This window comes from Ailuropoda melanoleuca, chromosome 6 (genome assembly GCF_002007445.2).
Source record: "Ailuropoda melanoleuca isolate Jingjing chromosome 6, ASM200744v2, whole genome shotgun sequence".
In the NCBI taxonomy this organism is placed as follows: Eukaryota; Metazoa; Chordata; class Mammalia; order Carnivora; family Ursidae; genus Ailuropoda; species Ailuropoda melanoleuca.
Window position 1 is genome coordinate 60,476,079 of NC_048223.1, and position 12,629 is coordinate 60,488,707.

Genomic DNA, 12,629 nt, shown 5'->3' on the forward strand with positions numbered 1-12,629 from the left:
GTCAAATTGGATAGAACCATTGTTTTTTAAAAAAAAATTGGCTTGGAGTACCTGAGACATCTTGGTATGCTACTTAGGAATAAATGATGATCTGAACTGTTTGTTCCTTGGAAACAAATAACGGGAGGCAGGTGGGCAAGAAAATAGACCACAAACTGAGGGATGACCCAAAGGAGGTATGAAAATAACAGATTCTGGGGATCAGCAATCAACAAATGAGGTGCATTTTTTTAACATAATTACTCATATTGACTTCTGAGTGCCGGGCAAAGCCCAAGAAAAAAAATAGCAGAGTGACTCAACAGATGGACGGCATCAACAACAGTGGGTGATCCAAGCAGGGAAAGGCTGGAGCCAGAAATGCACTCACCATGTCCGTATCAGAGCAATGTCAGAAGCTGGGCATCAGAGAGCCAGGCTTTGAGCCTAGGGGAGGGGAAATGGTCAGAGCAGGGCAGGCCCCTTGCAGATAGAGACTGGGACACTCATCAGTTTACAGAGCATCGATGGGGGCCTAGTTACAGGACCTGGGGACCCATCCAGGACTGCGTCTCAGCAGCAGTGCAGACCCAGAGTCCAAGACAGAAGGCCAATATGCAGGGAGGATGCTTGTTGCTGGAGCTTACATGTAGGTTACCACCACTTAAATATCTTCTGTTCTGGGCATGAAAAGTCCTGGAGTGTCAAGGACGTCATAGCTGTGAGGAGGAGAGCGTGCATGCAGAGGGTGGCACGGGACTAAGCTAAGGCACTAGCACTCATCACCAGAGGCCAGTGGTTGGGCAGGGTCCTAGCACAGTTTTAGAGAAGGCGATCGGTCCGAACTTCTGATGTTGATATCTTAACCACAGAGCCCAGATCAACCATACCCACCACGCACTCTCTAGAGAGTGTGGCGGTCAAAGCAATCAATCTGTGGGGCAGAGGATAGAGTTTCCAGTGAGGGTAGCAGAGAGGTGAAGAAGCCCTTATCTAGGCTGGGCTCCCTTTTTTGAAAGTGGATTCTCCAGCCCTCCAATTCAGCCACTCTTGCTGTCCTTGCCAGGGCCTGCCCAGATTGCAGATCCGTAGGCAAAATAAACGACTGGTGATGTTTTAAGTGACTAAATCCTGAGGTTGACTTATTATGCAACAATCGATAACGAGAAGAGATTTTGATGTCTGAATCCCTAAAATCTGAGGCACTGACGGTGGGACCAGGTGGCAGGCAGAAGCCTTAACAGGCCTCAGTGGAGGCTAAAAGGGAAGCAAGAAAAATATAATTGGAAGCTGGAGGAAAGGGGACCCTTGCCATGTAGTAACAGAAAGTCTGGTATCATTATCAACTGAAGTAATAGAGGAAAAAAAAGTTCCTAATGAAGTTGGTCATCCAGCCAAGGAAACCCCAGTCAGAACACAAGAAGTGCCTGCCAGCGTCCTGTCACTGCCTCCAATGCAATGCAAGAAAAGAGAAGCGAGTTAAGGAATACACAGTTAGGGGCGTCTGGGTGGCTCAGTCGGTTAAGCATCTGCCTTCAGCTCAGGTCATGATCCCAGGGTCCTGGGATCGAGCCCCATGTCTGGGTCCCTGCTCAGTGGGAAGTCTGCTTCTCCCTCTCCCCTGTCCCTGCCCACCTTTGCCCCACTTGTGCTCTCTCTCTCACTCTGCTCTCTCTCTCAAATAAATAAATAAAATCTTAAAAAAAAAAAAAAAACACACTGCTAAACATAAAGGAGCTAGGACTAGATGAGTCTGAAAATAAAACCATTTCTTATTCCCAGTCTCTGCAGATAGCAAACGATTCTTAAATTAAGAGAAGTTCTCAGTCTATAGACCAAATCAAGGAGTGAATCGAAGAAACTTTCAGGCAGACAAAAGACCCTTGGGAATCTTAAAGACATCCCCTTAAGACCCTCTTCATTCAAGAGGGAGCCTGAGAATCCCGAGCGCATTGCCCCTCAGCATTCTCACAAGACATACCAAGGTGGAAAAAGGTTTCTTTCCCTTGGAGAGGTTTGTCATAGTTTTTGTCTAATGGAGTGAGGGTTTGCCATTCCAAATGTACTAAGTTAGGTTTGTCAAGATCCTACAGGAAGTGCCTTTTCCCTGCTCAGGTCCTCCCTGCTGTGGAGCTTAGCTCAAAAGGAAACAGAAACCACATTATGTACAGAATTATGCCCACCCTGGCACTGGCACAGCCCATGGGGACAGCCCGTGACTGGGAAGCCTGCTCGCCAATAGCCTACAGAGTAATCAGGAAATAGGGAGGTCAAGAGGTGAGTTCCCATCCCAGTTAATTCAGGTCATCCCTCCACCGTTTAGGCCTCACTGATGTTCTCAGCTGATCAAAGAACTAAATGCGATACCCAGGCCCCATATGCAATAACCATCTTAAGAATTTTCCCTGGGATTCTAAAAAGAGATTATTCACATTTGAGAGAGGGATATCCCTGCTGCCTGAATGATACATCTCGTCCCTTGGGCTTAATAGAGACACATCCACTTGTATTCCTCAGGAAGATATATGGATTAAGAAAGGCAAAAACACTAACTCAGAAGCAAGATTGTGTTCAATCTTCTTTTTTTTTTCCTCTTAGCAAATGGGGCCATAATTTCAAGTAAATGGCATGTGAAGCTGTTAAGAGCCAAGCCCCGCATTCACACTTCGATGTTGCTCTGGTTGTAAATAGTACGCCTGGCTGCACCAGGAACCAAATCGCTCATTAGCTGCCAACATTAGTTGTTTAATGATCTGAAGAGCAGAAGCTGCCAATTATTGTACTCCTTCTTAAAATGCCATTTAAAACCCATACATGTAATTATTATACCTTTTCGTTAAATTTTTATGACTCTTCTGAAGCTGATGTGCTGTAGATTCACTCAGCCTGTAAAACTCAGAGAATACTTGGAGGAATCACACCTGAACTTGAGCCCCTGCTCTGCCACCACTTAGCTAACGGGGTGAACTTAACCAAAGGATATACCCCAGGGCCTCAATCTCCTAACCTGTTCATTGGGACCTCCTATCCCTCCCACCTACCTAATCCAGCTGTTGTAAAAATGAAATAAAATAATAATACAGGGGAATGCCTGAAAGTACTCTTCAAATGACAGGGTAAGAGACGATCTTCAGAGACCTACTAATTAAAGGGGAAATACATTCCTAATAACTAGCAGATGAAGGAACGATTATGATATTCTGAGAATCCTCCAAAAATCTAGTATCTCTAACTGGGATGTGAAATTGAGTACATCACCTTGTCTCGTGTTATTCTCTCTCCCTATAGGAAGGGGCTGACCACATCCAACAGTCAGACACAAAATGCTACGTAAACACTTCCTAGACTTACATGGCATGCAGCGTACCTAGTCTCTTAAAGAGACAGAAACCGGAAGTCCAAAATATGGTACCTACACAGACAACTTATTATTTTTTTTGCTATATGTGCATATGTAGTTTTAAGAGTCTTACAAGGAGGCATGCTGCCTATTTAGTCCATGAGTTTTAGTGAGACTTCCCACAAAAGCTCCGTAATGTCCAAGTATGACATAAGTAACAGGTAGGATGTTACTCGAAGACAAAACCTGGATGTGGTAGCAGCTGGCATCATTCCCCTCAACTGCTTCATGTCCCCTCTATGTCCAGTTACCTGATATGGCGAGCATTTTGGCTTCAAGCAATGCCGGGAGTTGGGTTTCAATGTCATTTGCTTTCTTCTTGAGAGTGCTGCTGAGTTTCTCGCTCATACACACCTGGGAGACAGAAACAGCCAGAACTCATCATTTACTCAGTTAAAAATCAGAAGGCAATGGACTGGCCTGTGAGAGATTTCTGGGTTTATAAGCAATTAAGAAGGGTGATAAAGAGTAACTGAAGGAGAGTTATTTAAAAGCAAACAATGTAAAAAGAAAGAAAAGAGGAAAGAAGGGAGGAAGGAAGACGAAGGAAGGTAGGTAGGAAGGGGTAGAGGAAGGAAGGAACATGGAAGGAAGGGAGGAGCATAGAAGGAAGGGAGGGAGAAAAGGACGGAGGAAGAGAAGGACAGAGGGAGGGAGGAAGAGAAGGACAGAGGGAGGGAGAGAAGGAGGGAGGGAAGGAGGGAGGACTAAATAAAGCAAGCATTGGCACACTCCAAGCATCAGGTCCCGTACCCTCACCACACCCACACACAAATACGACAAGACCTAACACACCAGAATGCAAGCACAAACTAGAGTAACCTCACCACCCTGCCTACTCCCTCCCCAGGGTTACTCCCTCCTTCTGAAATATTCTTGCCCCAAGTGGCTTAGCCCACTCATACCCTTCGGGGCTCTGCTCAGACATGACCTGGGAAGAAAGGCCTGGCTGATTACCTGTATAAAGTAATAACCCTCTCAACCCTCCCTCCCCTTCCACCTTCCCCCTGCAGGATTCCCACCATGTCTTCTCCAGCTGACATTATTTGTATTTATTCTTCTGTTTTCCCACTATCTCTCTCCAGTAGGAAGCAAGCTCTATGTGAGCAGGGACTGTGCTCTGTGTCTGGCACATGGTAAGTAGTTACTGAAGGTGCACAGCAGCTGAGATCAAGAGCAGGCTAATTATTAGTAGATGCTGTCAAATGAAACTTTAAGGGCACATATTCGCTGGCAAGTCAGACTTGAAAAACAGGCAAGTAGACCTCAATGAGGTTTACAGGTTTTATCATGTATTTTTCCAGGATACTCAAACACTTCCTACATTTTTCTTTGGCTCTTTCAAAAATAGCAAAAATCTTAAATCTCACTTTCTTTTTCCAAATGTCTTAGGTTATCTTTCATTTTATTTGAAACAAAAACATCACATTTTTTTCTTTTTTTTTTAAAACAAAAACCTCATATTCGATTGATATCTATACCCAAATTAGTGAGTACCTAGAAAAACATCCAGTTCGACAAAAGCACACAGCTCAGTTGAATAACAACGAACATGTGTATGGAGACATTTTGGATGGTCCGCAAAGGATACCTGTTTTCTTGTTAAAAATCTGATTCCATTCAAAAACTAAAATTAACCCAGTTGGGTTCATAGAGCCCAGAGAAACTACAAAATTCAATTTCCCCAGAAGAATCTAGATCTTGTTAGATACCATCAACTTGAATTGTTTTGCTTATCTCAGGCTGAAATTGAAATTATTTTTGGAATCAAAGCAGACCTCATCCATCCTGCCTAAAATGTTATACTATTTCTTTCATGGCTTTAAATATGTTCTTTTCCGTTAAGCAGCTGTAACTTCGCAAATCTCTACAAAACTCATTCTCTGGATGAGAATCAAGGCCTCGGTGTGGTGGCCTCCACACCAAAGCCAGCATCAGCAGTGACAAGCATCCCCGTGCCCCAAGTGAGAATTCCTAGACCCTCTAAATGGTCCTGAGATTTGTCAGGAGTCAGAACTGGGTGATAAAAAGAAAATGTTCTGAATTGCCCCCCACAGCACTCAGTCTTAGGTTGGCCCAGTGCCTGATGGTGGGCACATCCCTTTCTAACCCTCTAAGAATGTCATCGGAAGTCCGGGAACATTTCTGCTAAGTCCGTAACACCAGCCATAATTCTTATGTCTCATCCAATGATGTCCAGTCTTCCTGATTTTAGTTAACAGCTTCTGTTAATCATAATTGGGTCAGTTTCTCCTTTGTTGAGCAAATCTAACCTTCAAGCTGTCACTATTAATATGAGACCACCTTTCTAAATCTTCTTATTAAATTCCAATGTACATTCTTTCAAGCACTGCTGCATGTAATCTAATATCTACCAATCTTCAGATATTCCATTTATTTCCAACTCTTTCTTCCATCTCATTTATCCCTTAATTACCTGGTTTGGGGAGTCATAAGCGTCAAAGAAATGTAATGAATGAAGGAAGGTTCCATCTCTCTTTGGGGGAGGAATCAAATGAATATCAGATCTATATATCTTATACACTAAAGGAAGAAAACTGGGCCAACCTGCAATTTTTATCTCAAGGTCATGAGTCAATCGAGCCCAGAGTGTAAAGTTGTTTCTGTGTGACCGAGCAGTTTTGTTTCAATTCCATGTGGACTAATATATGTCCCTCATACACACACACATTTGTTTATGTGCGTTCATACACCCACCTATACACACGCATACACGCCCCAGAAAATCTGCATCTCCTTTTTATTTTCAGATTAAATTGGACCCTAAGGAACTCATTATCAAATGAAGCTTTTAGATTTACATTTTAAAATCTTAGATATGAATTCCTTAATCTTATGGAAAAGCAAGGGAATTAGAAGTTATTCGTAAGTGCCTTAGAGAAGGTATGCAAACAAAGCCAATCACCTTTGGCATTTGGGCAAATCCAAGAGCTTTAACAGTAGCTGGAGATTATCAAGAAATCCCCCTATCATGTGCATATGTTAATATGTGTGTGTGCATAATATAAAATGTCCTAGAAAACACACTCCTATATCAATACCATGTGTATTCTGTACTAGGCACGCCTGCATGCTCAGTGCTGGCATAGGGATTCATTCATATGACACCCAGCACGTGCCAACACTCAGTAAATCCAAACCTTAGAGTACTTCCGCCTTTCAATTCTATGCAGAAATTAGGATGAACCCGATAAATGGCATACATTTACACCAGAAAATATGGGAGAAGGAATACTCCTACCCCCTGCCCCATGCAGGAAGCTTTGGTCTCTCCTCACCTCCCCAGTGGCTTCTCCTGGAAGACAGCCATAGAACATGAATACTAACCCATGACATCACCGAAACATATAGAGCAGAAATCCAGGTACGCCCTCTAGTGCTTCCGCTCCTGCTTCACTTGACAAAATGGGTAAACTGAGTCAGTCTCCCTTGGGCAGGGAAGAAGGTCTCTCAGTCCTGGGCGCGTGAGAACCCATGACAAAAGCCCTTTACCAGACCCCTTCCTGGGGATTCTGCTCCTTGCACAGCTCTGAGTAAAGCAGTGCCTTGGGTCTCGCTCTTTTTCCAGCAAACTTTCTGGCAGGACAACTGCCTATCAAATTGAGGCCGTGTGATTTTTTAGCAAAATCATTTAATGGTTTTCTTTGTTTTTCTGTCTTTTGGGTTTTTTGGTTGTTTTGTGTTTTTTTTTTTTTTCAGAAAATGAACACAAAAACAGAAAAAAGTCCAGAAAAACTTTGGACGCTTTTGCCAACAACACATCCCCAATCTCAGCCCAGCTGTGTGACGTGTAAGCACCTTGGCAGGTCTTCCTGATCTCTCTCCTGGGCGCTGGGGGAGGGCAAGAAAACATTCCTTCCAGGCCAAGTGGACTCTCGTCTGCTTTGCCCTCTGCTCAGAAACCTGTTCTTTTGTACATTCTGACCATCTTATAACCAGCCCTGGCTCCGAGACCTAACGCAAATAATTAATGATTCATCCCAGTTCTCTGCCACACATTTAGTAATTCACAGAGTAATTGATCCTCCTTCTCAGTTTGTCAATAACTCGGTCACATATAACCGTCTCTGCGGGGAAGGATTTTGTTTTGTAAACTGTGGTTATCCTAACCAACCATGACATTGACTATTTAATTGAATTGGCTATGTGTTCCCAGGGAATAATGCAGGAGTGCACTATCTCTGTACAAACTGAGGTCCTGGTATGAAGTATAAATGGCAGAGAAGATAGGAAAAATTATTCTGAAGTCAGTTTTAAAAGTTTCAAAAACAAACACCTGCTATGCCTTTTCCAAAACCTGTTTGTGAGGATCCCTGAACACTATCCTCCTGGAAGAAAAGCAATTAATTTTTCAGGTGACTCCCATCCCAAAAGCCTTTTCATGCAAAGGCATTTGATGGTACCCAAAAGCACTCATTTCCCATTCGCTAACACTGACAGCTCCTGTGAAGCAAAGGCCAAACCAGTCAATCCCTGGGGGACCACAAGCCAGGACATCTACCACGAGAGCAGCCCCCATTCCCGGCTCTTTGGGCTCATCACCTGGCCTGTTGAATGGCTCTGTAGAGTCTACACTTCTTTCAGATCCATGAGCTAGACTGAAATTTCATGTGAGCTAGACATGACATTGAGTCAAAAGAAAACTTCAGAGACTTTAGAAAATAGGCATATAAAGGTACTTACCTTAGCAGTGATTTCCTTAAGTGACAAGTTGAGGGATTTTATCCGTTCCTGGAGGCTAGAAGAATTAGAAAGAGGACATTGGTCTTCTTGGAATAATAGTTCCATACCACCACATAGAGGAACTCTGTGAAAGGGTGAACTTTCCATCAGCCCAAAGACTGAAGAACAGTGGGAAAGATGATGTCAAATTGGTTCCATTTGACTGTGGAATTAACATGTTGCTAGGAAGCAGATTTCCCCTCCCTAATTATGCTCTACTTAGGCTAGTACTTAAATCTGTTCTTTCCATAGTGAACATCTCCATAGCACATAGATAGGGTAAAGGAACAACCCAGATGTCCTGGCAGCAAAGGATGAAAATTTACATTCCTATACCTTGCAAGAAGGATGGTCTACATAGGGTAGCATTTCACGGGCAGTTATCAAATATTATCTATCCAGGTACACTGTGTAATCCAACAAATGTGCACCAGGCACCTTCTGGGTTTAGCAGTGAGGTGGAACATATAGGAAATACCTATATTTAAAGTATAGAATATCCTCACTCTCTCTAGCCTTATCCCTTCTTCCTTTTTCTCCTTAGCACTATTCACCCTGACACATTCATTTATTCCGGTAATTTCTGTCTGCCCCACTGGAATATAAGTTCCACCATTACAGCAACCATCAGTTGGGTTCACTCCTGTATCCCCAGTGCTTCAGCAATTCCAGCAGCTTATAAGTAGGCATTCAGTCAAGACCTACAGGATGGATGGATGGATGGATGGATGGATGGATGGATGGACAGATGGATGAAACTAAGAATCAGATCTTATTCTCAAAGTTGTTACCTAAAAGAGAGGAAGTACACACAATCAACTACACTATAAAGTAAGATAAAAAAAATTATTAAAAAAATTACTAAAAAAAATTACTATCGGGAATAGGAACCCAGTGTGAGGATCAAACTGCTACATAAAAACTATCACAGGCAGGGATGCCTGGGTGGCCCNATCAACTACACTATAAAGTAAGATAAAAAAAATTATTAAAAAAATTACTAAAAAAAATTACTATCAGGAATAGGAACCCAGTGTGAGGATCAAACTGCTACATAAAAACTATCACAGGCAGGGATGCCTGGGTGGCCCAGTCAGTCAGTTAAGCATCCAATTCTTGCTTTCGGCTCAGGTTATGATTTCAGGGTCATGGGATCGAGCCCCACATCAGGCTCCACACTGAGTGCAGAGTCTGTTTGAGATTCTTCCCCCTCCCTCTCCCTCTGCTCCTCCCCTGTTCATGCCCCCCCTTCTCTCTCTGTCTCTAAAATAAATAAATAAAATTTAAAAAAAAACCCTATCACAGGCAGATACTGTCTCCAAGGGCATAGTGAAGACAGTAAGTTGGGTAGCAATTTAGAAAACCATGGGACTAGTGGGAGAGCTTCCTAGAAGAGGCGGAAAGTGAACTGGGCCTCAAGAGAAAAGAAGGAAGAAGGAAACTCCAGAGAAAAGATGAGTCCAACTGGACCATATGGTTTGCAGAGGTGAACTGTGATGGACAAGAAGGGGAAGGATTTTTTCTGATGGGGGTGGGGGAGAGGTGAAGGACAGAAGAGAAAATCTGTCCACACCTGTAATAGGTGCTTGTTTATTTAGGAAAGCAAGTGGGGGAAACGCTAATATTTGTTTAATCTCAGTGGTGGGTAAATGAGTATGTATTTTTCAATGTGTTTAGAATATTTACAATCAAAATAGGAATATCAAAAAGGAATATCAAGGGCAAACTATAGTCAATACTGAATGCTGGACTGAGGAGATCTGAGCTTTATCCCACAGGCAATGGGAAATTATTCCAGTTTTGAGCAGGAGAGCAATAGGAAAGAAATAGAGTTTTTCTGGAAAATTAATTGGGCAGAACTATGGGAGTTGGAGGAGGTAGGCAGGCACCTTCAGCAGAAACCCAGCTGGGAGGCCCAAGGGCAAGAACAGAGGGACAGAAGTCAGAAAGGAAAGGAAGGCCAGGATTCTTTCATTACGTTGATGCTGAAAAACAGTGAAAACATATGCTCTGGGTCTGTTCATTCATTCATTCATTCATGCATTCATTCACAAACTCATTAATTCTTTCAATATCTCCTGGGCACCTAGTAAGTTATGAACTCAGAGCATAAAGACCTGGTTCTTGCCCTCAACAGCTCACTGCTGCCACACAATAGCCCAAAAGAAAAAATGTGGGGGGGGGAAAGGTATAGGTATAGGTACTAGAAGAGAAAGGGTCACTTAGCAAAATGGGGAGCTGCCAACGCAGGGAAGGTCAGGTTTTCTGGGGTCTGTGTAGGGAGGGGTGTCAGGAAAATTTTCTCTGGCAGGGGTTGCAAAGTATCCGAGGGAGGTGGCCAATTTGCCCACTGCTGCTGTTCATCAGCTGTAAGAACTGGTTTTGAATGTCATCACCTCCACCAACCTGTGACTTCTGAGTACAACCAAGTTCATTGCAAATGCCCTGGAGCTGGGGCAGTTCCATTCTAAACAAGTCATCCCCACTTGAGACCCACAATCAACAGAGGTGGGGCACCCTATTGAGCTGAAGTCAGATGACAGCTGACAAAGAGCAGGGCACATGGCAGGAGAACGTTCTGAATTCAGGAGTCACGATAGGACAAATATCAGTGTGCTCGGTGGGAACGGTGGGAACGCACATGTGGAGCCCTGCCTGGAGAATTCCAGCCAGCCGGATAGAGTCTGGATCTTTCAAAGGCAGGTAAGTTTGAATGCCATGCTAACATGGAGAGTAGGGCACAGACCCAGCCACTCGAGATGCTGGGGAGAGAATGGCAGAGGGTGTCAAAGATGCACTTGTACCCATTCTGCCACTGATTTCAGAAGCAGCACTTGCTTCACGCTGCTAATGTCTACTGTCCACACTTCAAACTTCCCATGGGCAGAAATGCACTTTCCCTTGCCAGGCTGATGGGAGTCCATGCAACTAATGACTTTTCAGGAAACAGTTCTGCACAAAATTAATGCTATATGATGAGCACTGAATATTATTTTATAAGTAGGTGTTCCCAGCCACACACAAAGACTAGTTCATGCATTAACAATGAAGATAGATAGGTGGTGGGTCCACTTACTGACCCCGAAAATTCAGCTGACCAAATAGCAGTGCCTTTAACTCACGCGCAATAGGTCAAGAACCAGACTTCCAGGGGTTGACACAATTCATTGGTCTTGGTTTGGCTCTGGCTGTATCCCAGAAAGAAAATGAGTCTCCTCTCAAATATCCATGTTAGAGCAGGGAAGCAACGATGCAGATAATTGAATGCATTGTTTCATATTTGATTTGATTTATATTTAATTTATTTAATTTATGCTGTATTACTTCTTGCAGTAGATTTACCTTCCTAATTATGTTTTACTCAGGCTAATATTAACGTTAGTTGCATCCCTGGGGTATACACAGAATGAAAGCAACGGGGGGCAGAAGGATATGAATAATCTACATACCAGGCTAGTGGTTTTCAAGCTATTTTTAGGAGCAGAAGTCTTCCAGACAAATTTTACATAGAGCTGCAATCTATATATAAAATCCATAACAAGGAGATCCGTTCTGATTGAGGGTGGGTGTTTGGTGTGGGGTACAAATGATGTCACACTGACCCCACACGCTTAGTGCCCCACCATCACCCTGTGGCCCCTGAACTAGGATTCTAGGAGCAGGAATTCAAATTGAAAACCACCAAATTAGGTAACTTAAATGTTGATTAAAAAAAAAAGAGTTACACGCACTTCAATGATTAAAACTAATCTCCATGTTTCTTTTAAGCTTGTGTATTATTAATGACAAATGAGAACTGTCTTCTCAGATCAAATACACCGATGCTGGAAGCACGTACACCGTCTCCACAAATAATGTTTTAACACTTCAGACCTAAATTATTCAAACTGAGTATCTTTGTGCAAAGCAGCCATCCTGGCAATAGTAGTGTCAAACATTTATTGAGCACTTCCTGTGTATCAGGCCCTCATCTATATCCCTTACATACATGAGCATTTTAAGTTCTCACAACTCTGTGAAGTAGGTATTGTAATATCTACATTTTCACACACGAAAAGTCAGTCAATGAGAGATTTAAGTAACTGTCCCAGGGTTAACCCACTGGTAAGTGGGTAAATGATGACCCAGGCAGTCCGGCTGTCTGTTCTCCTAACCACTAACTGGTACTGCCTCTCCTAGAAGCTGAGTACTTACTCAAAACATGCTTTCACTGTCCAGCCTGACTTCTAGAATCTTAGTTTAGAATTATGTTAAATTTATAAGACAATCGCTATCATTATTTGCAAATGCACTTTATTCTTTACTCACAAACTGGTGTTTAAATCATATGACCAAAATTCACCTTCAACAAACGAAGCCTTAGAAAAATCAAGACTGTTGACAAGAATGTGCAGCAGAGAAAGCATATCAAGGGTAGATGGGCCTGGAGCTGGTGGTGGCAGAAGAACTCGAGGGCAAAGGGGTACTTCTGACTTGATTGTGTCCCTCTCCCTCCAATTCATTATGT

General features: G+C 43.0%; 1 protein-coding gene across 5 annotated transcripts in view; it reads right to left on the minus strand.

Moving 5' to 3' along the window:
- DISC1 (DISC1 scaffold protein) overlaps positions 1–12,629 on the minus strand; it is a 370,724-nt gene that overhangs the window by 202,159 nt on the left and 155,936 nt on the right. For all 5 annotated transcript variants that reach the window (XM_011222163.3, XM_034662513.1, XM_034662514.1 and 2 more), the window contains exons 7-8: positions 8,084–8,138; positions 3,631–3,733 (exon numbers count right to left, since the gene is read on the minus strand). In XM_011222163.3, coding sequence (XP_011220465.2) covers positions 3,631–3,733; positions 8,084–8,138 — 158 coding nt within the window. The remainder of the gene's footprint in view (positions 1–3,630; positions 3,734–8,083; positions 8,139–12,629) is intronic.